General features: G+C 37.6%; 1 protein-coding gene and 1 long non-coding RNA gene across 2 annotated transcripts in view; one reads left to right on the top strand and one right to left on the bottom strand.

Annotated features, from left to right (window-relative positions):
- Positions 1-7446: 7446 nt before the first annotated feature.
- LOC148132846 (uncharacterized) lies at positions 7447-16386 on the bottom strand. The gene is made up of 3 exons (XR_015746940.1): positions 16143-16386; positions 10384-10504; positions 7447-8102 (listed from the first exon to the last, which is right to left on the bottom strand). It is a non-coding gene; the product is annotated as an uncharacterized LOC148132846 (long non-coding RNA).
- A 120-nt stretch (positions 16387-16506) lies between these two features.
- RYR2 (ryanodine receptor 2) overlaps positions 16507-27966 on the top strand; it is a 317056-nt gene continuing 305596 nt past the window's right edge. Inside the window, exon 1 of the mRNA XM_087967520.1 lies at positions 16507-17003. Coding sequence (XP_087823646.1) covers positions 16956-17003 — 48 coding nt within the window. The 5' untranslated portion in view covers positions 16507-16955. The remainder of the gene's footprint in view (positions 17004-27966) is intronic.

The following is a 27966-nucleotide window of genomic DNA, read 5'->3' as shown; positions in this document are numbered from 1 at the left end:
GAAGTTAGCTTGATTTGCATCTAGCAAGGATTTTCATATTTGTAGAGCATTCAGAAGATTTAATAAAATTAGAAGGAATTCCCAGGGAGTTGACATGGTGGAAACTGTTCCTAGTCATCAGTGAAGCATGAAACATAATACAACTGGTCCTTTTAAATCTCTACATGCTGTTGTGTGGAGAAGGGAAGAAAGAAAAAAAATATCTTTTGGCTTCAATCACCATTGAAAGTTAGCAATTTGCTACAGAATTCCAGTGAAACAATCCTGGGCAGTTCTGGAGCATAACCAAATTGGGACTGGGAGGGTCATGGGGAGACTTATGGAGTCCCTAATTCAGAGTTTATTCAATCAAAAAACTAGCAATAGCGCCCACAAATGCCAGCTGCACTTAATCAAATATGGATGTATTCCTTTCTAAAAATAAAAATAATAAAAAGTATCTAATATTTCATCTAGTTTTCTCTGTTGTTTAATTGTGGAAGACTTAACCCTGTATAAATGTATATTTTAAAATTATTATATAGCTTAAAATGGCACCTAGTGTTATTTTTCTGTTAATGGCTTAGTATATTCATCTCAAGTCTTTGAATGAAAGATTAAGAACAAATAACATCGCTAAACCTTAGCACTGTTATTGATCTGCCTTGTAGCCTGATGGATGAAAGTACGTGAGTCCCAGACCCAGCTCATGACAAGTATTAAATATATATGGAGTTGGGTTTTTGAACATGTTGAACAGCAGAACTTTAACTAATTTGTCTCATAGAAATTGAGTAAATTCTAAGGAAAACCAACCAGCAATTAGAATTTTCCAATTTCTGCTTTGCATTTTTGGATACTTTGTTAATACATGTATCATTTGCTAGGGAAAACTCATGCCTAGTGATACTAAGTTATGCATTAATTGCAACCCATTAGTAGTCTGAAATAACCTTTTTATTTTGCTAGAGCTATGTATTACATGAACAACTCCAGAGTTATGGTACCTCATTTATAAAATGGTGGGTTCTAGGAAAAAATGTGGCTGAATGGATGTGAATATTTTTTCTTCATCTCCTTTCCTGAAATTGAAATTAAGAGTGAGGGAAAGGCAATGATAACAATGTTAACTTGTATTTAGTTCCTAATAACAGGAAGAAGTGTTCTACTTTGCAGAAGGGAATGTTGTGTTGTATTAAAATGTTTTCTTTTAAATTAATAGATTAATAAATGTGCTCAAAGACCAGTGTTCATAATCTCTTGTACTTTAAATGTATTATGTGTACAACTCCTGGAAACTATACTTAGCAGGTTTAGTTGGATGATGGGAGTTGTAGTTTCAACATGCTTTTAATCACAGATTTCGAAAGTACATTACAGGGGATGGTATTATTTAAGTTTCTTTTACATATACATGCCATTGATTATCCATATGGTAGATTTATCCTACAATAGAATTCTCTGTTAATGCCCAGAATGAGTTTTAGAAAATTTAATCTAAAATTATACCTTGTTACACTAATTCTGAAACACACACAAGTATTTCAACATGCTGTTTTTGTTTGTGAAGTCAGAACATTAAAATTCTAGCTCCAGGCTAACTTGCATCTTATATTCTCCTTTGCCTTGAAAAAGTCATTCAGCCTTGCAGTCCCTTTTCCCTAGCTGTTTCTCCACTAGACTAATAAAACTTTGTCCACTGCTATTTAGTTCAGACCCCACTATTCTCCATCAGTGTTTGTCTTTTCCCTTAATAACTAGCGAAGTTAGACTGTAGTCTAGCTATGATTTATATACACTAAAAGTGTCAACGGGAAAGTGATTTAAAATGAGAATGTCTTGAAATGTAATGTTATGTAGTGTGATAGTAGTGCAATTATTTGAAGACTACTGACATTCTACTTAGCAATTTCTATCTGCCAAGTTATCTCAGCATATTTTTATGTGCAGTTAACTTGTCATACATTTCCTCCCATTAAAGGCTTCTCTGTTCATTGCTTTGCTCTGTTGTACTGTGCTGGACATTTTAAAATGTTCCTCACCACAAGAACATGGGGGGGTCGGTGGACAATTTTAACTCAAATTTCTCTCCTGCAACCCACAAACTTACTCCCATTTTCTTCTGGAAGATCTCCCACTTTCCCAAATCAGATACTGGAGACCCCAAATACCTCAGAGGGGAAGATAAATCAACTGATATCACCGGCCTTTTACTAGAGGGATATTCCATTCTACTATTTCTAACTGGATGTTACACTGCTATGCTATGTTATGTATTTATATTAAGGTGACTAGACAGCCTTACATTTTAAAACTCTCTAGAGGCCGAAACCATAGAGAAAAATCAGATGTCAACACACATTAATAAGTATATAATTAGTTCCAATTAACACACCTACAGACTGTAACATACATTTCATGCACAGTTAGCATCTGTGAACGTGAAACTAAAATGCATTTCTACTTTTCATACTGTTTTGGCTCTTAGCCTTGTTTAAAAGCTTGTATCCAAGCTATCTGTGTATGACAGTAGTTCAAAAATGATTGTGTGGGATGCTGATAACTATGGAATGATACTATATGGAAATCAATGGCATCAAAAAGTCTGTTAACTGCATTCTGGATTCTAATGAAAATTGAAAAGTTGAGTTTATACCGATGAATTTGTAAGTTGTAATACATGCTTATTCTATATGCATTTATCAAGATATGTTTCAATAAAGCTGAATTATTTCACATTATACATCCCTTGATTAACCTAATGAGATATCCGTTAGATAGAAATGACCAAATGCAGTAGAATGTGGCAGAGACCATGTGGTCACCAACTGATCACTACAGTACGCTGAATCCAGTGGCACCTGCACCCATAAGGGACTTACATGCAGAGAAGATCACATCCTATACTTGTAATCTTAAGTTCTGGTTTGAAAAGACCTCCAGGGAAACCAATAGACAATTCTAAAAAATCAATTATCAAATTAAACTCAGGATGTTTATCACTATAAACACAATAATCAGTAGAAGTGGAAGATGATTGCTAAGGCCAGGGGAATTCAAAATGAAAATATAATTACCTTTCAATAGGCCGTAGTTGGTGTAAGGTTAGCGACAAAATTAAGTGTCTAAGGACATTTCAAACCTGCAATGTGTCTTAAAAAAAGTCCACTCAATTTTCATGTAAGAGTAAGAAAATGTTTAAATTTTTTTCCAATACGATCTACATGTCTGGGCAGATACAAAACCATTCAGGCTTTAAAAATCTAAAGTAGCACTATAATTTGTCCTAGAAATACAAGTTAGAAGTAAATGATTATGAGAAGCAGTATGTCCTAGTTACTTTTGCTGTTTTTGAAATTCCAAATAATTTTCTAAAATATTTTAAAAAGGAGATGCACTCTGCCTGATTCCTACATACAGTGATAATGAGTTTGTCCAAACACATCATGATCCAACAGTACTAAGGAAACAGTATGTTCATGGATGATATCAGCACTCCATAATTAAGGTTATGATGAAACATGAACATTTAAAAAACCTATTGTGCTGATATAAAGAATACTGCTTTTTCATGCAGTGAATTTAGATTGAATAGAAAGCACAATTCATGTCTTATTTCCTTTTCTTGGAAATAAGATTTTTTAAAAAATATCTGCTATATTTCCTGTGCTGTGCTCAAAACCAGGAATAATACTGACTTGAGCAAGAAGGCAACTCTTATTAATCAGGATGATTTGTTTTCCAAAGAGTTGCAAACAAAATTCTGTTCAGGCTGATTGTCTGAAATATCTTAATTTCATTTGCATTTGAGATAACTAATACCAATGGAAGAAGTGAGAAAATCTGATTTGGTTGACATGTTAATTAGTGAGGTTATATAATCTCTATCAATCAGTTCCTTTTTCCTGTATGAGATATAATCCTTACTGATATTTTTTACAAGTTATTGCATAATCCCAGAAGTTGTCCTTTTCAACACGGTATGACAAGATTTCAGAAATAAGTATAGTGTCATTTCTGCCCTGAGTAAAAAGCAGATTACATAAGAGTTAATAATAATTAATGCCTTGTAGTCTTGCAGTTCTTAGGAGGATATGAAAAAGAATGCCATCTTTTGCTTAATAGCATAGGACCAGCGCAGAAATATGCACTTAAGAACTTCTGGTTAGGTAGAATTTACATAACTGTACCTATTAGGCGTAGATAGTAATATTTTTATAAAAATAAATCTCAAAACTTTACTCATAAGCAAGCATTCCCAAGAAAAGATCAAAAGTACTTGCTTAGTGTGATATTAATATTGTTGGCTGAAGGCCTAAACATGTGATAATATATCGATAACAATATTGATTGCATCTAGCTTCTTGTTTAAAATGTTTACGATTGCATTATTAGTTGTTTAAACCATAGGCTCCATTTTTAATTTATATTCCGGTTACTTCATTAATGTGGAAACATTTATAAAAAAAAATACAGATTTATAATTGTAAATATTTAGAAGAAAATTAGGAGTAAATGGTCATGAATATTAAAATGCAGTTTTGTCAAATGTCAGTGCTCTTTAGGTAGTCCATTTAGATATTTATATAAATCATTAGTCTCCTGTTTACTAGCCACTGCCTTTTACAAAGCTAGGCTTACCATATTGTTTATGATGTTTCACTGCCATTTTAATAAGTGGAAAAATTGTTCAATTGAGATAAGAGGGCATTTGCACTATGTAACTATGTTGTCAATATAAAATCCCTGCCACCTTACTATTTTGTTTATGTTTGTTTTTTTCCCCAAGTTGTGGACATATCTTCACATCATAGGTGTGGTCATTATTCTTGTGAATGTTTGAGTTTGATAGACAAAGTCTGTTACTATGTTAATTTCTTCTCTAGTAGCGTACATTGGTTTTGCCTGTTGACATATGTTTCAAGATATTCCTTAAGTCTTTCATGTTTCAGTTCTCCAAAATATTATCTTCACCATTCAGAGATTGATGAGATTTATTTCAGCAGTTTAATTCCAATTTCTATTTCTTTTACTCTGCAACATCTTATGAAACATTCTGCATATAATTAAGAAGTTGATGGTATATAAAAGTAATACATACTCCTTTCCTAATTTTGAACCATTTAGCATCTCCACAGTCCATTCTACTTACTGCTTCAAAATCAATGAACTCTTCAAAAGCAAATGAAGGTGGTGGCCTGGAGTTCAGTTATTTGCCCCATCATGCTGGATACCGGTGTTAGAACTGAATGCATTAATAATAGACATTAATGATGCATTCAGATGTTAACATAAAATGTTTTACTTAAAGAAACACTGTTAAAATATGTTAAAATTACACTGAACTAAACATGAGGTAAATGGGATGCTAAATTTGGGGGAAATGTTCATATAGGAAATTTACATAAACACTTAACTGTGTGGTGGCCCATTTTCACATGTGATAGGCATCGTCATTGAATATGTCTGAACTGGAAAAAAAAATCCAAAATATGTTTACTAGAAATTGTAATGCCAACACATTAGAAATCTCCACAGACTTTTAGCTATGCATTTTGGGATGAACACCCTTCGAATGGTGTGGGAATATGAATGGATTTCCAGAAAAATTGCAGACTACAGGAACCATTTGTGTTTCAGTTTGAGATGCAAACAACACAGACCCATCCCCAACAGCCTACGCCTGTCTTCACAGTGAAGGGACACAGGGCAGAAAACATCCTGCAGCCAAGAAGGCTCCACACCCATTTGCACTACTCAGGTGATCCTGAGGAGACAGAGAAACCTCCAAGTGCCTCAACTACTCTCTAAAAGGATGGAAATTACCAGCTGCCTGCAAGGAATATAAATCCTTCCTTTTCCCTACCATCCAGAGAGGAAAAAGCTTCTTGGATGTGAAATGAAACATCTTCAAAGAAAAAAAGAAAGAAAGTCCAGTTGCCTCCTGAAAAAGCATCTTTGGGATAACAATGACCTGGATGACTGAGAATCTCCATAGATTTTTAACACATTAGAAAGGCACAAGGTTGAGAAGGCTGTTTGAGAGAGGGGCATTTCTTGTATTAAAAGATTTGGGAAAAAGAGTCATTACAGTATCTTATAATTTGCCATAATTGTCTATTTGGATTATATGCATGGAAAAGATAGCAATACTAGATCACACTTTCTTAGTGGAACCTGCAACAAAGTATTGCAATATGGAGTTATTCTGTTTTGCTTTCTTCTAAAATATGCCATTGAAATTTCAATTGCCAATCCCAATTCCACTTTTGTATTTTGTCTCCCACACAAAGTTTGTTGGCTACTGTGTATGCTTCATAATAGCTAGAAAATTTTGGAATTATTTTACACAGCTGTATATGGGTAACATCATTTTCACTATTATCCCAGGACAAGAAAAGCTAGTATGTAGTATGTGCTAGATAAGGCTTAAGAGTTCTTGTTAGGCAGAGTGGCTGGATATCACCAGGAAGGAGAATGAACAAAGCCTGGCTGGGTTGACTGCAGAGTAAATGGGTGGATGAACATCATTGCACCTCTTTTGTCTGTTGTTGTATTCATTTAATTTAATTTTAATTTTTTGTCAACATTCTACAGGCATGGAACAAATGCAGTCTACTTTGAACTATTTTGATTTTCCCACTTTTAGGATTTGTTGCATTCTACCACACTTTGATATTACCCAACGTCTACTAATGCCTTTTTCTTTGAGACTATTTTGTTTGCATAATAGCTGATGGTTCACAAGATAATTAAGCTGGAATGAAAAAAAAAGCTGATCAGGAGAGCACTAGCTCTCAGCTCCTTTGAGAGAAATTTAAATACAGAAGAGAATAATGAGTATACCTTCTCAGACAACAATGAAAATCAGTTTTTTTTCCTTGCTTGGAATAGCTCTATCAACTATAAGGACAAGCAAATACACTTTTGTTCTAAACGCTGTGGGGAACGCATGTTTCATGCTCTTGGCACAGATATTATGATGCACATTTAGAACTACAAGCAATCATTGACAATACTGAACTCTATGATTCTGGCAGTTCTGGCAGGAAATAGAAATGATACTTCATGATTATCACACTCCATAAATAATAAATATCAAAACAGTGTGAGACTATGCTTCAAAGGAATAATTAAAATGTAATCTGAATATTGACACTGACCCTTTTGAATGTCAAATCAATTAGAAAAAAGCTTTTAAATGATTTTATGTCTATTACACATAACTAATTGACATGTTCATCCAGATAAAGGTAGGAGATTGGTTTGGTCTAGTAGTGGTTAAGACCCCAGGCTAGAAAACAAAAGATCAGTTCAAGCACCACCTTAGCCATGAAAGCCAGAGGGGTGGCCTTGGGCCAGTCACCACCACCACCACTACTACTACTACTACTACTACTACTCCTTCTCCTCCTTTTGTCTATCCACTACAAGATGAAGGCCTCTTCTACATGCGTCCAACCTGAGCTTTGCCAATTGGGCCTGCAATACTTGCTGATGTTGATCTTTCATGGATGCTTTCATGGATGCTTTTTATCAAGTATGATACATTCTATGACTGTCCTAGTCCACCTGCCATCAGTTCTTCTTGCTATATGACCAGCCCATTTCCATTCTTTTACTCTCTTGATGATATTGTGTACTTTTGTTTGTTCTCTAATCCATCTGCAGGTCTTTCTATCTTGTCCTGAAATGCCGAGCATGTATCTTTCCAGAGATCTTTGCACCAGTTGGCTTTTATATTGATTCTGAGGTTAGTGTCCATATTTCACTGGCATAGGTTACAGCAGGTAGCACACACTGATTGGAAACTTTTCTCTTCAGGCATAGGGGGAGATAGTTCTTGAAAATTATATGCCTGCCAGCCATATTTAACATGCCATTCAATTTCCTTTATTGTATCACCCATTGGGATCCATTGGCCAAGGTATATGTAGTACTCTACTATGTCCAGTTCTTCTCCAGATATATTTTTTCTTTTTTTGGTGAATTTATTAAATATAACCTGGCTCTTTCTCAGGTTTATTTTTAAGCCAAATGGTTCTCCTGCTTTGTGCAGCTCTTGTATATATCTTAGTAGCACTTCTGGGTCTTGAGAGAAGAGAATATCATCATCTGCAAATCTTAAGTGATTTTAATAGGTGTCATTGATTTTTATTCCATCTTTTGCCGTTTAGTTTGAGAAACAATCACGAAATCAAAATGTTAAACAACTACAATTAAAAGTTATCAACAATATTATTAATAAGATAGTGGAGAAAATTATTAAAAACATGCAACCACCTCATGAAGTTGCCCTTTCTTTGAGAGGGCCAAGCCTCTTTTAAGAGATTTCAGAAAGGATGTCAAGGAGCCCAATCTCACCTTGGGATTGTGCAATTTATTGCACACACAATAAATGGATTTTTGGGGGGACTTTTGTTTGGCTTTTTATAACTAGATGTCATGTTTTTTTTAAATTTCTGTTAAGATTATATTTATTATACATTTAAATATTAAATAAAATATAATATTATTTAAAAATATGTGTTCATGTATACTGTACATTCTTTATATGCAGGTAATCCTTGACTTACAACAATTCATTTATTGACCGTTCAAAGTTACAGCAGCATTAAAAAAAAAGTGACATTACCATTTTTCACACTTATGCCTTACAGCATCCGCATGGTCATGTGATCAAAATTCAGACACTTGGCAACTGACTCATATTTATGATGGTTGCAGTATCCCAGGGTCATGTGATCACCTTTTGTGAACTTCCGACAAGCAAAGTCAATGGGGAAGCCAGATTCACTTAACAACTTAACAACTAACTAACTTAACAACTGCAATGATTCACTTAACAATTGTGGCAAGAAAGGTTGTAAAAGGGGGCAAAATTCACTTAACTGTATTGCTTAGCAACAGAAATTTTGGACTCAATTGTGGTAGTAAGTCAAGCACTACCTCTACATATATATTTTAACTTGGAGAATAAAAGTATTGCAACTCCTTAGCATGTTAAGCTGAAGCATTCACTGTTGTTTCAGATGAAGAGAAATTTTTGTAATTTATGTTAATTATATAATGTTAAGCAAGCATGCTTATTATAATAGACATCTGGTACAGGTTACTTTACCTCATGGTATTTCTGAGGCAGAACAGGTTTTCCAGGCTTAATGTGCACTGACATTATTCTGCTCTGGTTCCTACAGTTAAGAGGTCTGAAATCCTTTCCCAGAACTATCTTTAATGTGCAGCATGAAATTTACCAGTTCTTAGGTTAATTCATTAAGTTCTTACACATTTTTAAAGCTCCTGTACAAACATTAATTATGGAAAGTTCAATATGGTGCTGATTTTTTAAAAACTCATTTTTAATGATTTTATTTATTATTTATTTATTATGTTATTGTAATAGGACAGGAGTGTCAAACTCGATTTCATTGAGGGCTGCATCAGGGTTGTGTTTGACATTGGAGGGCCGGGGTGGGCATGGTCAGGCTGGGTGTGGTCAGCATGACACCACTCGTGTTGGGAGGTGCCTGTGGTGGCCAAAGCGCTCTGCCAGCAAAAACGGGCTCCCAAGCTCCATTTTCAGCTGCGAAGGCCTCCTGCAACCCTCTGCCAGCGAAAATGGAGCGTGCGGCTCTTCCAAGGTCCGTTTTCACTGGCAGAGGTAGCACAGGCCGGTCCTTTGCTGTTTCCAGGGCAGCCCTGTGGGCCAGATCTAAACACCTCGTGGGCCGAATCCAGCCCCTGGGCCTTGAGTTTGAGACCCCTGGTAATAGGGTATTCTTACAAATGCAATCAACAAATTTTTGTAAAAATAAAATTGTAACAATGTTGATAATTTTATTTCCTTTCATTACACTGATATTAAATTATTCTCAAAGAGCAAACTGTTGAAGTATATTAATTGTCATTTCAATGTATAATAAAGAGGTTTCACTTTTCTATTAATTGATCTGTTAGCTTCCCTCCTCTAACTTATTATATTTGTGTGATCAATCAATATCCCAGATTCTAAGATATCATTCATTGCTTGTCTGTGGGTGAATTGATTTTTCCCCCTCTGAAACTAATTGCCATATAAACTGCTTTTAAATGATGAATCACCATTTCAGTTTCTTTTAGTACACTTAGTACCATTAAGCCGGCAATGTTATACCAAGCTTTCTGAGAATAATAAAGCTTTAGTATAGTAAACTATTCTGAGGGAGAGAGGGAGAGGAAGAGGAGGGAGAGAGAGGAAAGAGAGAGAAGGAGGAGGGAGAAATAGTAGTGGTTAAAATGCCACTTTTGATACAGAAGGTTGCAGTTCAAATCTTACCAGTAGGGTTTCTTGGGCAATAACCCCAAAATGTTCCACTTGCCTACCTCAAATATGAGAGCAACATAAACTAGGAGAGTCATGCTTACTTGGTCATCATGTAGATTAACAAGCTCTGATTAAGATGCTGGGGAACCAGGACCATCTGATGGTAAGTGGGCTACTGGAACAAATCATACCTGGAAATGATAGAGTGGTACAACAGCTGGTCTAATGAAAAAGGATATATAAAATTATAAGGGAACTTATGAATGTATAGAAGACTTGCATTTAGAGTAACTGAGAAACAGCTAGTTACACAATGCTTCAATATAGTGAACAGGAAGTTGCTCTCACAACTTTGGACCAACTACATTCCATACTCAAGAAGACCTGTAAGAACAACTGGATGTGCAGACAAACCTGAAGCTAAAATGAAACTACCATCCTTTATACTACAGAGCATAGCTTCTGATACAAGGCATAAGATCATAGCTACAATCAACCCTTGAGACCAATTAGCAAGTCTCAGTCAAGAAGTACATCAGATAGTATGCTAGAAGATGCCAATAGAGCCTTCACAACAATCCCTACTACCATCATAATTCAAACCGTGGACTGGTATACCGTATAGCTGCTATACTCCTGTGTATACTTGGGTATATGATCAAGAATAGCAATACGTAACAAACACCCCCCCCCCCCCGAACATGAAGTTAGAGCATAAGATCAAGGCAACTTGAAGAGAGGTTGATCAATTGGTGAAATTACAGAAAGGTGTGAACATTAAGGGTATGACTTGTCTACTGGAAAAATACAAGGGTCTGACTCCATCTGAAGCCCTAGAGAGTGCTAAACAAAAGCTCACAGCAATGGCTACTAGGCTAAGATACACTGGAGAAGTATTTTCCAAAGATCCATCCAAGGTATACTCCCATCTGCAGTGGAACAACTTCAGCACAGCCATCAATGGCAGAAACTGAATAGTATTACAAGAGCATATGAGAAAAAGAGAAGACAACACTAGTAGAAAGTGGCTACAGGACCTGAGAACAGGCTTCAGTAATCTCCCAGAACAGGAACCTGTCACAATCAGAGTAGCAAATATCCAGCAGCAAGTCAAGAATCTGAACAGCTGGACAGCACCTGCCCAAATATAATATACATCTATTGGCTAAAGAAACTAACAGCAGTGCATGAATGCCTAGCACCACAGATGAACCAGATGATAGCAGCAGGTTCTGACCCAGACTGGCTAACTCAAATGACAGTGCATTTCATGAAAGACACCCCATAAGGGAACAGCACTGTCCAACTATTGGCCAATAACCTGCTTCCCCACAACTTGGAATGTCCTATCAGGCATCTAGTTGCTAAGCTACATGACCATATGGACAGTACATGAGCACAGTTCAGAAGAGTATTGGGAACAACACCAGAGGATCAAAACACCAGTTGCTTGAGCAGTTGCCCAAGACTCAAGGTCTAAATAGGCCAATCTGAGTACACGCTAGATTGACTACAGGAAAGCCCTCGACTCAATGCCACACACATGGGCCTATGAACAAAGTCAACAGGACACTGAGGAAGTTCCTCAAGAACTCAATGGAAGTTCCTCAAGAACTCAATGGAGCTGAGAAAGACAACACTGGAAGTCAACTCATGGCAACTCATAGAAGCGGCCATCAAGTGGAACATAAAGTAAGGTGACTACACCACATGCAGCCTTGTTGCGCAGCAAGTTTTCACCCCCGCCCCCCAGCCAGATAATTATAAGGAATGGATACAAATCCGAGAGTGGAACTACCACCAGACATCTCCTCTATATGGATAACATCAAGCTAAGAGTGAATAAGATATCCATTTACTGATCAAGTGGACACACATTTACGAGGGCATTGGGATAATATTTGGACTGGAGAAATGAGCTGGTAGTTAAGAGAGGGAAAGTGGGGTGGGAACTACCAGTGGGTCAAATAATAGACATACAGTCTAGGTACAAGCAGCTTGGTATCTACAGTCACATGGGGACCATGTGGAGGAGGCATGGAAGACAATGACGCCCATCTATTAACAAAGAATAAGAGCCAGTTCAATGGAAAGAACAAGACCCATGCCATCAACATGTATACCCTGCCAACCTTCCCTTTCTCATGCTTTTTCTGAGTACTTTTCCCATTTTCTTTACAAAATGTCCAATTATTAAATAAATCAGTTGAAGTAATATGCTATTTTCTGCCATTTAGTAAAAATGGCAATGAAGACACATGAAAATGTGTTTTCACCTACAATGGGTATTTAAAGAGGAAAACGGATATATTTGCAATGATAGTCATTTGAATAGCTGGTTTTTGCCTACCTTAGGATGTTTTTAAAAGTGAATAACTTTTAAAAGTTGGAAAAGCCAAACCTTGTTGGACTTCCAAAGGGCTTTAAAGACATGGCTCTTCACTGAAGAGCCTTTATACACTGAGGATTGATATACCATCAGTGTATAATGCAGGCAGAGGATGTTTCTTGTTTATATTATTGTTTTAATTTTTTTGTTGCTGTTTGGAATTAAATGGCACACAAGATATGTATAACTACTTGTTCAGTGACTGTTCAAAGTTGTTATAGAACTGAATGAAGGGGACTTATGAGGGGCTGCTACAGCATCTCTCTGAGCACATGATTATAATTTGGGCCCTCAATGCCTGGCTTACAGTTACAATGTTGTAGCGAGCTGTGGTCTGTGGATGTGATTTTTGATGTTCCATACCAGCTTCCCACAAACAAAGTCAGTGGGGAAATTGGTAGGAATTGGGAAATCATTCTTGTTGGTTTTTGCCTGCCCATGGTCCCCGAATGGCTGCCCCCAGACCCCCTGTGGCCCACACGCACCATTCTGCTTGTGCACCTGCCCACACCTGGGCATGCCATTCTTGTCTGGTCTACATGTGGTGCTTCTGCAGTAGCTTCTGCCTCTTCCCATTTAACGACCTGCAGCATCCTGAGGTTATGATGGTAACTGGGACTGCTGGGATTGCTTTTGCTAAGCTGTCACGTGACATCAGATTTTAGGACTGCATTGCTTAACAATGGAAATGCCATCACAATAGAAGGGCTAGCTGTAATATTTAAGGCTGAGATGAACCAGACAATTTGCCCATCTTGCTCAGTATGCTGTGTCCTGCAATGACAAACTAGAACAAGATATCCCTCTTCTATTAGCAGCTAGTATAAAAGATGTCCCAATGGTGATTCCAGCCATCAAACAAACAGTCATCCAAATTCAATAGCCATTTGATAGCTCAATCCTATTGAGTGGCTTTATACATTTAATAAACAATCCTGGGGTGGGGCAAGGGGGTGAAAGATTGATCACAATGCAAACTCTGTAATTTACACAGCTGTGTCCAATACTGAGATGCAAGTATAACAGGGCGCCGTTTGCACTGTGACAATATGCATGGTTTTATTTATTCTTAAATTTTGATCAAGTTGTATTTTGCCTGATTCAAAAAGTAACTCTAGGTAGCTTATAGCAGAGAGTTAAAATAACAGCACAATCATAAACAATAATCTCACAGACATCAGGGGAAGACCAGAACAAGATCCACTAGCGATTTAAAAATATAATCTAATTTATCAGGGGAACATACTATAGTCCAGGGGTCGCCAACCTTTTGGACCTCAGGGACCACCAACTCGTAATTTTAGATCCCAGGGACCACTAACCAGTTCTGTGGGCATGGCCTAATTTGTGGGTGTGGCTTGGTGGTCATGTGACTGGCTGGGCATGGCTTGTATGTAAATATTATAAATATTTATATAAATATTGAATGTTTTATAAAAAAGAGCAACTTTTACCCAAAATCAGGCAAAGCAGGTAGGCAGATTGAGTTGCTCACAGAATCACAGATTCACTCAGCTATCTATCTGCCATTGGCTAGCTCAGTCCATCACATAAAATTTGCTTGCAAGCAAACTCATAAAATTTGCTTGCAAGCAAACTCACAAAATTAATTCACAACACACCATGCATGTAAATATTTAATTTTTTATAAAAAAGAGCAACTTTTACCCAAAATCAGGCAAAGCAGGCAGATTGAGTTGCTCACAGAATCATTCAGTGATCTATCTATCTGCCATTGGCTAGCTCAGTCTCTCAAATTTGCTTGCCGTGAGTCTGCATTGAATTTGCTTGCAAACAAACCTGCAGTCCTAAGGGAGGTTCAGCTGTGCTGAGCCAAAGATCTAAATCCAACTATTTCCTGCTTCCTAGCTAATCTAAATCTCCCAGCATAGCAGAACAGATGATGGTTGGAAAAAGGAAAAATAGCAATTTAGCAGGCAAGTTTACCGGGTAAGGAGTGAGTGGGTGGGGAGGGTTGCCTCGGGCCATGTGGGTAGCGCAGCCTTGTGTTTCTGCACAGCCTGGATCAATTGCTTTGTGGGGGTGCTCTTGGGGGTTAGATTTCTCTGCGGCCCACCAAAATTTTCTCACGGCCCACCAGTGGGCTGTGGCCCACCGGGTGGCAACTGCTGCTATAGTCCACCTAACCCATTGCCTGTTGGAAGAGCCAGATGTTAGCAGCTCCAAGTGTACTCCTGATTATAATTCAGTATGATGTCCGTCTTTCTAATTATCATGAGAATCATGTAAGGCTAGGCAGGTACTGAAATGTACTAGATGAGATAAATGTACCATTTTAGTAAATAAGCATGGCTGAGCCTGGATGGACTCATTAACAGTGTCTTTGCCACCTACTGCCCTCCTAGACAACAACAGATTGGACACAATGATCTATACAATACACTAGTAATTTCCTTACGGGATTATGGCAATGCATAAAACTAGTGTTGCACTTGAATACAGCCTGGAAGCTTCAAATATTGCTGAATGCAGGGTAGCTAACAGAAGTTAAATGGTGTGGCCAGGTTGAATTGCATTACAATGATTGATGGTGCTGCACTGCCATAAGTACTTGTTTTCAAGCACAATGAAAGGTGCTTATTTTCAAAGACTAATGGCTAGTAAGCAAGGACTTGAGGGTAGCATCTCCCTATAGCAGTCTGCCTTTCTTCTTTGCAATCTGGTGGTCTCCCTCCTTCAAAATCAGACTGTTACAAAACAGGACTTCTTTGCTTTGCCCCTGGAGAAGATCCACAGCCTCCCGTGAAATGCATTTGAAATTTGTTTTTGTTTTTTTAAGATTTATATCCTGCCTTTTTTTTCATTTACACCTCAATAGGGCAAACATATGTAACCTTATTTCTCCTATTTTCCTCACAACAATCCTGTGAGGTGAACTGGGCTAAGAGAAGGTGACTGGTCCAAAGTCATCCAAGCTGATATTTCATACCTAAGACTTGGACTAGCACTCAAGTTTCCTGGTTTCTAGGCCAACCCCCTTAAGCACCACACCAAACTTGCTATTTCTTTCTTTCTTTCTTTCTTTCTTTCTTTCTTTCTTTCTTTCTTTCTTTCTTCTTTTTTGGAGAAGGGGTCATTGGGATTCTGGTACACTCTGGAAGCCAAAAGCATCCAAATATTCTGAATTTCTAAGTAACCCAAAGCATCATTACCTTTGGAATAAGTCTTCTCTTTGTCACTTATTATTTTAATGTATTGGCCACCCAACTCCGGTGGACTCTGGACGGTCAGTAACAGGATCGCTACCATTACCCTGGTACTATAGTGCTATAGTAGGCAGACGTGATGTTACTAACAGTATCGCGCATCAGTCAGCAAAAGACCCAGCTCAAATCCATCGGACACGGTTTCTAGATTCAACAAATGACCCAAGCCAAGGCTACCTTCCCCCTTTGGTGCCACTCAAGCGGAAAACGCCATGAGAAGCATACAGCCCTGACGGTTTTCTACCTGTCGTAGGGGGGGCTTTATGACAACCCCGCTAATCGGTTTGCGGAGCTCTTCTGGCGTCCCACCGGGGGGGGGTGTTCTCCTCCTCCCTAGGGAGATTGTGACCACTCCGTCGAAGGCTGGCCGGGCTCGCCGCCCGACCGCCCGTCCCCCTCGTCGCCCTCCTCCGCTGCACGTCAACATGCAGTTCTTCTCTGCGCCTAGCGCGCGTCTGCCTTCCACGCCTTCGCCGCGCAGGGTGTGGAGGGAGTGGCTTTGGAAGCAAAAGCGCGCGTGCGCGCAAGCCAGGCAGCCAGGCAGCCAGCCAGCGCGGCCGGCCGGCTGGCCAGAGAGCGGCGCTGCGCTTCTGGTTTGCTTTTTGCAGGGAAGAGCCGGCTGCGGATCACCTGCAGTAGTGGGGGAGCCACCGGGAGCTCCACCCCCCGCTGTCCCTGTTAATCGCAGCCTTCTTTTCCCTCCCCGCTTTAGGTTCTTCCCCATGCACTTGCACCAAGGAACCCGGGCTGAGCTGCCATTCTGCTGCAGAGAGGGAGTGACACGCGTTCGAGCAGATTGGAGCTAATCGACCGGCTCCGGGCCGCTCTCACTTTCTTTTCCTACTAAAGGTCCAGCTCGGCTTGGGAGCCTCTAGCTCAGCTGCAGACAACGTCCTCCTCACCCCACCACCTCCTCCTCCTCCTCCTGCTTTCCGTCCCCGCAGGGGTGCCTCTCCTCTTGCAGTTCCATACCACCTGCCAGCCCGGGCTCCGGAGGCAGCAGTAGCAGCAGCAGCAGCAGCGCCCGGGAGGCGAAAAAGGAGAGAGGGAGAGCGCCATGGCTGAAGTGGGCGAAGGGGAAGACGAGATACAGTTCCTGCGAACTGTAAGCACTTCGCTTCTCTTTCCTTTGGGGGCTTCGTTGTCCCCCTTCGCGCATTGTTCGTAGGCTGGGACTGAGGGTCCGAGGCGAGGAGCAGATGGCTCGCGCGACAGCCCATTGCTAAACTCGGCGCTGAGGTTGGGGGTCCGGGTGTGTGTGGGGGTGGGGGGGTGGGGGTAGGGACCTCGGGGGTGCTGCATTAAGAGAGTTGAGGAATGAAGGCAAATACTCCGGCCGAGCTCTGGAATTCCTCGAGAGACGGTGAGGCGGGGATGGGCTGAGGAACTGCAAACCTCCCTCTTGCCCGGCTGTCTCTACAATATTGGGTCTGGAGCGGGAACCTGGTGAGGAGTTTTATGGCCCCTGCCGTCACCTGTTCTTAAAAGAGTGACCAGTGGCGGATGAGTACAATGTTCAGAACGGAAACTGCTGTCTGTCAGGTGTACGGACCCCCGTAGAGTAACGTCCCCGGGGGTGATGGTGTGGGGCGTTCCCCCACTCCCATGGGCTTCTGAAATACGTCTCTCTCTCTCTCTCTCTCTCTCTGGAGAAAGGGCAGTCGGCACTCGCTCTTGGTCCCCCGTTGAGAAACCCTGGACGGCGTGGAAAAGCCCTTAAACATCCGAAGATTTGGCTTAGACGGCGTCCCGCTCTCAAATGTGGGGGACGGGGGGTGGGGGTGTAGCGGGACGGGACTTTTAGCAGGGCGCTGCACGGGGGCGAACCGGCCGCGTCTCGGTTTTTTCCCTTCTCGCGCTGAGGGTCTGGGTCACTTCTTGGGACGCTTCCAGTGGTCGAACTAGCCAGTCATTTATTTTGCAGTCGTCCTGTCTCGTGTATGGGATTTTTATCAGGAATTTCTACGACGTCTTGTTTCATTTCCTTCCAGGGTGGGTGGGGGACATGAGAGAGAGAGAGAGAGAGAGAGATTGCACAATGCCTTTCCATTGGTAGGGCAAAGAGCTGTAATTTTGAAAGCCCCCCTGCATATGTCTGATCTTTTTTCCTTCTCACTCCTAAGTGCTTTACTGGTAAAACAAACCTGTGAAAATGTATGGCAGCTGTCCAAGAGCAGATCACTTAATATGAGAACTCCAACTGAATATATTTCCTTAGATCTTCTTTTCCTTCTTACCTCCTCCCCCCCCCCCAAAAAAAAAAATGTTCTATGTACTGCAGATATTTTACCAAGCAGCAATGCTGAGCCAAAAGCTGCAACAATACCTCATCTTCTGTCAAAAGCAAATAATAGAAGTGGGGTAAAGAGGAGCCTTTCAGATCTTGTGTATGAGTTTTAGTTATATATTGTTAGCAATTTGGACTCTTCAACTGAAAGCATTTGAAATGAATGAACCATAAATGTAGTCCTAACTGTAAATGTAGGACTGCAGTTATTGTCTTTGTGGAATATGCCTTTAAATATCTGTTTTTGTAAAAAAAAATGTCACAGTTGATTTTTTGATGTCTGTAAACTTAACAAATTGGTAGAAATAGATGTTTTAAAAGATATGCAAACATATTTATGTAGTTTGGGAATTTATGATTGCTATACTTGATATTTAGAGGTATTGAAAATGTGGATTGCTTTTAGAAGGAGGTGCCCTAGTATAATAGTATGAATAGATCCAGCTATTTCACCTTTTGGCTCCTTGATAAGTTTTTGGGGGTGTTTGTGTGTGAGTGTGTGAAATAACAACAATAAAGCAGTGAGAAAATGAACAATTTAGAAGTGGAAGATGAAGTAATATGGATCTATGTAAAAATGTCTGCATGAAGTAGTGCAGTTATTCAATTCAATTCCCAACTGGAAGCACCTTGTGTAATAATATTGCATTTCTTATGTAATAAGATCTGATCATAACAAGTGGGTGTGAGGAAACTATGAAAAAGGAGACCCTCCCCCCATCTTCAAAGCTGTCTTATTGGTGTTTAGATTTTTTCAAGATATTGCAGTAACTGGAGGTACTAATAAAACTAGCTTGGTCATGAAGCTATTTCTCATAAGTGCTCCTATAGTTATTATAGAATGTCAACAGAATGAATATCAGACTAAAAACTTTTCTGAAGCTAAATATGACTTCCTGAGAAATTTGCTGAACTCATAGAAAAAAAATGTAGGACAAGTTATGTTTCCTACTACTTTGATTTGCCTAAATGTTCTGGAAAGTTCATGCAAAAATTGGTGTTCTGCAGGTTTAAGTATAAGTAGAATATTCCTGAGATGGAGTTACAATATTTGAATTCTTGCCTGGGAATAAGGTAGTCATGTTCAAGTCACAGCTAATGTCTGGAGCCTATAAAGCAATGTTCTAAGCGATAGCACTTGAGAATAAAAACATGTTACATAAACTACTCTTCAGATTATGCATATTTTGCTAGACAAAAAGGTTTGGAAATTCTAGCCAGGAATTATCTTTTTAAAATCCTCAGATTTTTTTTATTGGAAACATTAATGACCTTGAAGAGGGCAAATTATAAACAGTGGGAAGATTTTGATACAGACTGTATAAAAAGTAAATCCCAAAACAATATGGAAGAGCTGCTGGTTTATTTCCTTTATTTAACCTTGCAATTTATTTCTGTGTTCCATTCATTCCTTGAAATATACCAGGAAAATAATGCTTAATGATATTTTAAATCGGCATGTGGACAACACTGCAATAGAATATGATTTGTTTGTGTTTCCCTTTGTATATTTCTTAAATTCCAAATCCATGATTTTAGCTTTAGTTAATCATCTCGTTTTCAATTTTAGTTTACCTTTGGAAACTAAAAATAAGTGAGCCATTTTTATTTTTAAGCCGTAACCCCATTCTGGTTAAAAATATTTTATGTCACTTAAGTGAATATGAATTTCAAAATGCAAAATGTTTGTTGCTCATAAAAGAGAGACACTAAATTTATGTGAACAAATTTAATTAGACAAGAATTTTATTCTAGAATATTCTCACTATTACTTATACATTCCATTAAATGTCCAAGCAGAAAGTAATTTTGAAGTGTTATGTTTACCTGCTTTTTTCCCCTCTACTTTTTCATCTAAATCAGATGGCTAGTAAAATAGATAAAAGTCTTGTATAATTTATGTATATTAAAGAATATACATAAAAATAATCATTCAGTATTTGCAAATTCTATGCCATGTATATAGTATATTCATTTTGTGTTATGGAGGAGTTGATTTACTCTGTTGTTCTCTGTCAGCCTTTGAGTTCCCCCAGTTTTTTATTGTTATCTCTTTTTTTAATGCATATGGTGAACTGTATTGTAGATACTCAAGATGCAGATTTGTGACTCAGGTTATTTTACCATAATATCATCACTGGTCTGATTTTGTTTTCTAAGTAGTTGCATGTATATTCATTATTTAAAATGTATATAGTTTATCTAAAATGTGGTATTGACTTAAAGAAAGTAGGTACCTACTATAAAATTAAATGTAATGTTTGTTACACATGCTTCTTTCTTGACTTGCTTTGGAACGTTTAAAACATTATTTTGCTTAATATAGCCATACCAAATTGGTTGCTTGAAACTTACACATTTTAAATTCAGCAGGAGAAGAAATTAGTGTAGTTCACATTTGTTCTATTTTTTCAATTTTAAACCTGTATATAAACCAATTTTTAAAATGGGAAGTTATTTAATATTTTAATATAATAGTACAATACCTGTAAGAATTACATTAAGAGGAAAATGTTTACAAAACATTAAGCAACACTGAAACAATGTACATACAAATGCAAGTTACAGAAACTTTTAATATTTAAGTCAAGTAAAATTTGAGATATTTGTAGTGATTAAAAATAGAAAAAGCTCTAAAATTGCACATTTTTGTGCATTAGTTAAGAATATTATTGAATCTATAATGCTTAACCAAGTTATGTGACCAGTAGAACAGAGTGCTTGTATCTATTATTACTGACATCTTCCTTGAATCTTTGCACTTGAATCTTTGATCCTAATTGGATCCAGAAGATTGAAGAGTTCTCTAGAATAAATTTCAGGAAAAGAGAAATATACCCTCCTTTTTGTGAGTTTGGAAGCCTCTTTGTGTAATTCAGTTAGGATTGTATATCATTCAAAATTTATATTTAAATTTGAACATCTTTTCCTGAGGATTGAGAGTGATGCAGAAAAATTATACTGCTAGTGCCTTTGCAACAACTACAGATTTATTGTTATAAATCATATCAGAATGAATCTTATTTAAATAATTGTCCTTCTCTTTATTAATAAAATAAACAGACTACATGTTTTATAATGTATAACATGAAATAACAGAGAGCATTTACACCAAGACAAATTCCTTGTGTGTCCAATCACACTTGGCCAATAAAAGAATTCTAATTCTTTAACATAATTATTAATTTTTCAGAAATGTTTATTTTCTAAAATGAACTGTTAAATTGTCACTGTTGTTATGAACTTTGAAGTTTATTTATAATTTAGATTTCTAAGGGTATTCTAAAGCTATATTGTATTTTGTGAGAAAAGCTATACTGGTATATGTTCTGTAAGTGCACCCTTCTGGAAAATACTACACAGATCTTTGGAAGGACTGTCAAGCTGCTAATATAGTGCAGCCTTTACAGTGACACTGCTGAAGAGATTATCCATGTAGTGTATCTAGAGTGGCCTAGTGAGTCAGTCCCGGATAAAGTGATTTGTGCATACTTCTTATATTGCGTTTTACCTTTGTTCTTTGGGAAAGACAATCCCAGTTGTTTTGTCTCATTTTGACTGAATTTTTTTTGTTTTAAAAATAAAATCTTAACAGAATTTGTTTTATGCCTTGATGATTCCTATTTAACCAAAACAAATGCAGCCGAAACTAACAGCAACAACAATTTCAGTGGTTAAATTTGGTCTTTTGTGCAGGACATTCGTGAGTCAAGTGTAGGCATTAGGATGTTTTTCAAATACCTATGGTATTTAGTAGGATGGAGGACTTAATTTATTGTAATCTCAAGGTTTTTAAACTTGAACTATTATTCAACAGTGAATATGTATAATTGAGACCAGTTCTGTGATGATGTCTTGGAGTACGTGACATCACTGTGGCTTGTTTCAAATTCCTATATTGCATATGCCCATCCCTCTTAGAATTTTATTGCATCACTGTTGTACCACTGTGATCCTCAGATGCCCCCCAAAATATTTTTAAAAAGTGCATTCCCAGTCACTCAAATTTGCTCACTTATATTAGAATCTTAATGACAAGAGAATCATCTACGTTACTTCATATAGCTTATAAATCTTTCAGAGTTCCATGTTTTCTAAGGAGATTTACTCTACAATTTTAGACTCATCTGTATTGAATGGAACATTAGAACAATGCGGACAACAATTAGAATTGTAAACATTATTGTAGCCAAAGTGATGATAATACTGAAGATAATAAATAGAGGAATGAAGATGCAAAACCCAGCTTAAGTATAACATTTGCCCTTTCTATAAAAGATATTTGTTTACAAGCAAAAAGCTGATTTCTTTCATGTCATTAATGATCTTTCATGAAAGTGTTGTTTAATGTTTCAGTCAAATATACTTGTAACAGTCACTGCTTTGCTAACATGTTTAACATTTAATATGTTTTTAAAAGGCTATTGTTTGATCAGGAACTACTTTATAATTTATGATCATAAAACTTTAAAGGAAAATGAACACCAGGCAGGATAAGCACTTGATGATACTTGGATTTGTACTGTTGTATGCTATCTGTAAAAATATTTATATCTGAATTCCACTGTGTTCAAAAGAGGGTTTTTTTGTCCAAGCGCTTCAGACAGCACACCTGATTGTTTTCATACTAAGAACTGTAGTGTGGAATTACCATGCATCAATCATTCAAATTAACTAAATGTCTACATAATTTAATAATTTGTAATCCTCACTTGTTTCCCAGTGCTTCTGTACATTGTCATAGACTTGTTAGTCTTTCTGACAACAATAAAGCAATACCAAAATCTTAAAAAATGCCCTTAATTGTCTATTTTTTTTCCTGAAGAAAGACAACACTGGTTAGCCTCTCATAACATAGTACTAAAATATTTTGAGATAGATCAAACATTTTAAATCATTTTTAATAAGCATCAGAATAATATTATGGTTATATTTTTTAAGTATGAGTGAAATGCTGTTTAAATAAACATGTACAATAACACTATTGTGGCCTGTTGGCTGCTGGCCTCTCTAGCAGCCGAACTGGAGGAGGAGGAGGAAGCGTGGGAATGAGGGTCAGCATCAGGGCAACCTGGGAGCTCTGAGGGGGAAGAGGGAATGGAGTTGGCCGAGAGAGAGAGACAGAGGTGGAGCCTGGGCCATCCGTCAGCCATCCGTCAGATGGAGAGTCAACAGCCCCCAGGTCTGGAGGTGGTTGATGAAGAAGAGGAACAGCTGGGGACAGTGCCTGACACGTGGTTGCACAGAACGCAGAGATGAGGAAAGCAGTGGAAAGCTGTGGGCCAATCCTGGGGAAGGAAGAGTCACTAGGGCTAGCGAGGCCCACCCTAGCTCTGGGGATAAAAGGCAGGGGGTGGAGATAAATAGGTGTGGAAGACAACTATTCATCTTCCGGCCTGCCGGACTTGTTACCCTGCGGGATAAACTTTTTGCCGGGGCTACTGGCATTCCTAATAAAGGAATCTTTTGAGTTCATGTCAGAGGGTTTGTCATGTTTGGGGAACTGGGTTGGAACAGCTATAAACCAGTCTATCTCAACCTGGTTCTTTCCATACTGGTATGATTTCCATTTTATCCTGGTGACCTTTATAATGTAGAAATGTATAATATAGTTACATAAGTTGAAACTCCCAAAAATATATTTTCAGGCAGTGAGTTAATTGAGTAAGCAAATGGACAGCTAGTAAGATGTTGATAGTGGACTTCCAACAGGAGGAATCAATATAAACAAGAGACTTGTGATGCAACAATGCATTCAGATTTGCTGATTTACTATTGTGAATTATAGAGAAATTGTATCCAGCTGAATAAACAGAAGCTGCCAAAGTGACAATAGAAGAAATGAAAGGCAACCAATTCTAGGGAACAATTTCATCAAGTAAAGAAATACAGCGCCCTACTAGAGCTTTGGCAGTAGAATTTGGCAGAAGAGTTTAAAGGGAGATGTTAATGCCTAAAAAGAATGAAATCTATATATGCAACAAAATGCAAACTCACTGCTGTGAGGAAAAGTAAAAGTGGTTGCTATCTTTGTACTAAACAAAGACCCTGATAGACAGGGAAATAGTTTTCTATACAGAAGATAACCAATAGAGGAGTAAGCCAAGTGAAGGTAGTTATAATTAGAAACGAGATTTAGAAGAATTTTTTTCAGTACAAGAATTGAGAAACAGATTTTGGATTCTCAAACAGAAACAACTTTAAATCTCTCAAGGAAGAACAGGAGACAAATATGAACAGGAGGCAATACAATGGAGTGGTGGAAGAGTAGAATGTGTACAATTGCTACATACAAGAAGCTAAAGAGGAATGTTGTAGTAGCTGGTGATTGATTGCTGCAAGTAATAGGGATGTGTGTCAGAGGATCTGCCTGTTTATGAGGTGTCTTATCCATTTAGGTTCTGTAATTCATGTCCAATGAAAAGTATATGTCTGATGAATAATGTGTCTGCATTTTCTCTAATCTAGGCATCCTTAGATTTGTGATCTAATTTTTGGCAAAGTTGGTACAGCGACTCCAAGCATCTTCTTGTGGAATTGGAGCCCTATTGGAATAAGAAACATATTGAGTATATTAAGTTCTATTAAACCACTCAGTGAAAAATTATCCATTTACAAGATTAATAGCTTTCATTGTTCATTCACAATATGAGAAATATGAAATAGGATTATGCTGTATATCAGTTTGGAATACAGCAAAGCAACTTGTTTGAAAAGAACAAAATCAACTGAATTGGAGTTGCACAGTGTGGTATATTAAAAATTTATGTGTATTTCATTTGCAAAGAAATTCAAGGGAAGGAACTTGCTGATATGCTTAAGAGCATTCAGACAGAAGTAAACGAAACAAGGAATAAAAACAGTAGTATTATTGATGTCCACCACTAGCATTTAGTAAGGACAAAATATGATTGAACCTCTCCAAAATAAACAAAGCTTTTAAACAACTTCGTTCAAAATGGGATGGGAATTTTTAATGATTTTGATGTCTGTTGGGAAATGAACTCCACCAAATATGGACTGTTCAGGTAATTGAAGCACAGTCCTTCCCAATTTTACTGAAATTTTTTCTTCTTGTGAAAATGTAGAAAGATACTGCAGGAATTAGAAAAGGTGGGAACTTTGGAAGAAAGTGACCATGTGTGCTGCAATTCTACATTTTAAGGGAAATAAAAGTTGACTATAGTCAAATGAAATGTCCATATTGTGAACTTCAGGAAAGTGAATCTTCATAAAAGAACAATAAGTAATAGGATTCTGTGATGGAAAAAAGTAATCGGTAAAGGAATCCAAGGTAGGTGGATGTTCCTAAAATGTTTATAAATGCATTAATTGTAAGTAAACTCAATAAGAGAAAAAAATATAATATAACAAAATAACTTATTGCAGCTACATAAGCTTATTAAAATTCTGAAGTTTATATATGTAGACTCAAAGAGTAAGTGATAACTAACAAGTGATAACTACTAGAAGTAGTTCAGATTTGTGGAGATGGTGTCAAAAAAATCTAAAGCCTGGAATGATCTGAGATTGACAATGGACAAGAAAAGGGGATTTATCAGATAAATTTAAAATAAAAATAATATGTGAATTGCTCAGTGAAGATGATAAAAGTAATAGGGAACAGAGAAAAGGCAGAATTATTTTGGCTCTGTAAAAGAGACTATAAAGTATAGTCAACAATAATAAACTGATAAAGAGGTAGAACCTTTGATTGAATTAAAGGGAAAGCCTTACTGTTTTTGAATAATCTGAAGTTTTCAGGGCAAATTATTTACCTTCAGTGCATCCTAGGAAATGATGTAGTTGTTGATGGTAAGACTATTCATTGACAAATCATGGACTAGGGTAGGGTAGAGTAGAGCAGAACACTTTATTGTCCAAGTGTGATTAGACACACAAGGAGTTTGTCTCTGGTGCATAAGCTCTCAGGGTACATACAAAACAACCAAATAATAATCATATAATCATAACAATAACATAATGCAGGATAATAATCATAATATTGATATCAATAGAAAAGGTAGTGGAACAGATGATACTACACGGTATACTACACGGTAATATACTTAGACATAAAAGAACTGTTGTGGAGTTGAAACAGTTTATGTCCAAGATGTGAGGGGTCTATAGATATTTTCTCAACTCTCTTTCTGACCTGTGCAATATGCAGGTCCTTAGTGGAAGGTAGACTGGTTGCAATAGTTCTTTCTGCAGATCTAACTATCTGTTGAAGTCTGTACCTGTCCTATGTGGATGCTGTACCAAACCAGATAATACAAATGTCTGGTTCATACAAATGACAGACTAAATAATTCCTCTGTAGAACTGTATCAGCAGCTCCTTGGGCATTCTGAACTTTCTGAGTTGACAAATGATCAAATGACTAGAGGAGGAGGGTAAATGTTTCTCTCCTCAACAGAAAAAAACAGGCTACGAGCAGTAAATCTGACATCTGTAATTAGGAAGATCCTAGAGCCATTAATAAATATTGGTCATGAGAAGAATGTAGTTATTATTAGAATTATTATTATTAGAAGTATGAATGCATTAAGAGTAATCTTATCAGAGGTTATGTTTTATTCAGCAGCTTCCTTAGTAGATTGTGAGAATGATTTGGACATAACTGATCTTAAGATATTCCATAATACCTTGATTAGTTAGATATAAGTAATGGCATTTAGATAAATACGACCTTGGAAAACTGCCTGGTTTCTTCAAGGCCTGTTTGTGTGTGCATAGAGTGGCACTATTTCCAGTAGGATGGCCAGTGAAGCATTCTGTAGTGGCTATGAAAAAATACACAGAATTGACAGGGACAGTCTTTGAAACAATGACTTGAAGCAATAATATTTTATCCAGTGGTGTCTGCCAGAGGATGTAAAAGAGGTTCAGTCTGATAAAAATAGGATCACAGTGCAAATTTCACATCTTTTCTACATGTGTGTAAGCATCACATATACGTTCCCCAAAGGAGCAGAGCTCAGGTCACAACAGTGTGTTCATCATTTCGATGTAAGGTTCTGAGGATAGTGCTAATTATTTCATGGGTACATTTATGATAATCAGTATTCCCTGAGTTTAGATAGTGGTTGCTTTTTTCATCTACCACAGAGCCACAGTTTTATAGGCCATTTACTGATTATTACCTAATGGAGCAGGTGATACCAGTTCACCTTTCATATTACCTTTGCTAACTTCCCTTCCTCCTCCAGATTTATAAAGCATTAATTATTTCAAATCCTATATGTGCATTGTTGGAAGTTAAGAAACTAAGCTAATCTCAGTTTCTGTCTTTTCTTCAAAAGTAATATTAAAACTGTTCACATTGTGTTCCAATGAAACAGTTCTAGGATAGTTCTTGATACTTTTCAAGATGTTGGTTTTCTTTGCAGATATATTGCATTGTTGGGGGATGTTGACATTGTGATCCATTAGAACATCCAAGTCCTTGAGCCAGATTTTCTCCATACTGTATGTGTTTATTTCATTTTTCATACCTAGGGCCATATCTTTACATTTCTTTCTGTTAAATTCCTATTTCTATTTGTTTCTATCGACCGTTTTTCAGCCTTTGTCTTTTTAACCCCCCCTCCCAACTATTAGATACCACTGCTAGCATATGCAACATTTTCTCACTAATGTCTATCTTGAAGGAAGCACTTTTCAGAATTTTTCAGAAGCTTCTGCTGGCATGCCTCCTAGTCCTTTTTATTAGACTAGACAATTCCTGTAATTGTTCTTCATATGTTTTAGCCTCCACCCTCTAAGCATTCTTGCT

Source organism: Notechis scutatus, chromosome 1 (genome assembly GCF_049901735.1).
Source record: "Notechis scutatus isolate UNSWTSFEM ecotype Mainland chromosome 1, rNotScu1.2, whole genome shotgun sequence".
Classification (NCBI taxonomy): domain Eukaryota; kingdom Metazoa; phylum Chordata; class Lepidosauria; order Squamata; family Elapidae; genus Notechis; species Notechis scutatus.
This window is presented reverse-complemented; position numbering and strand designations above follow the sequence as displayed.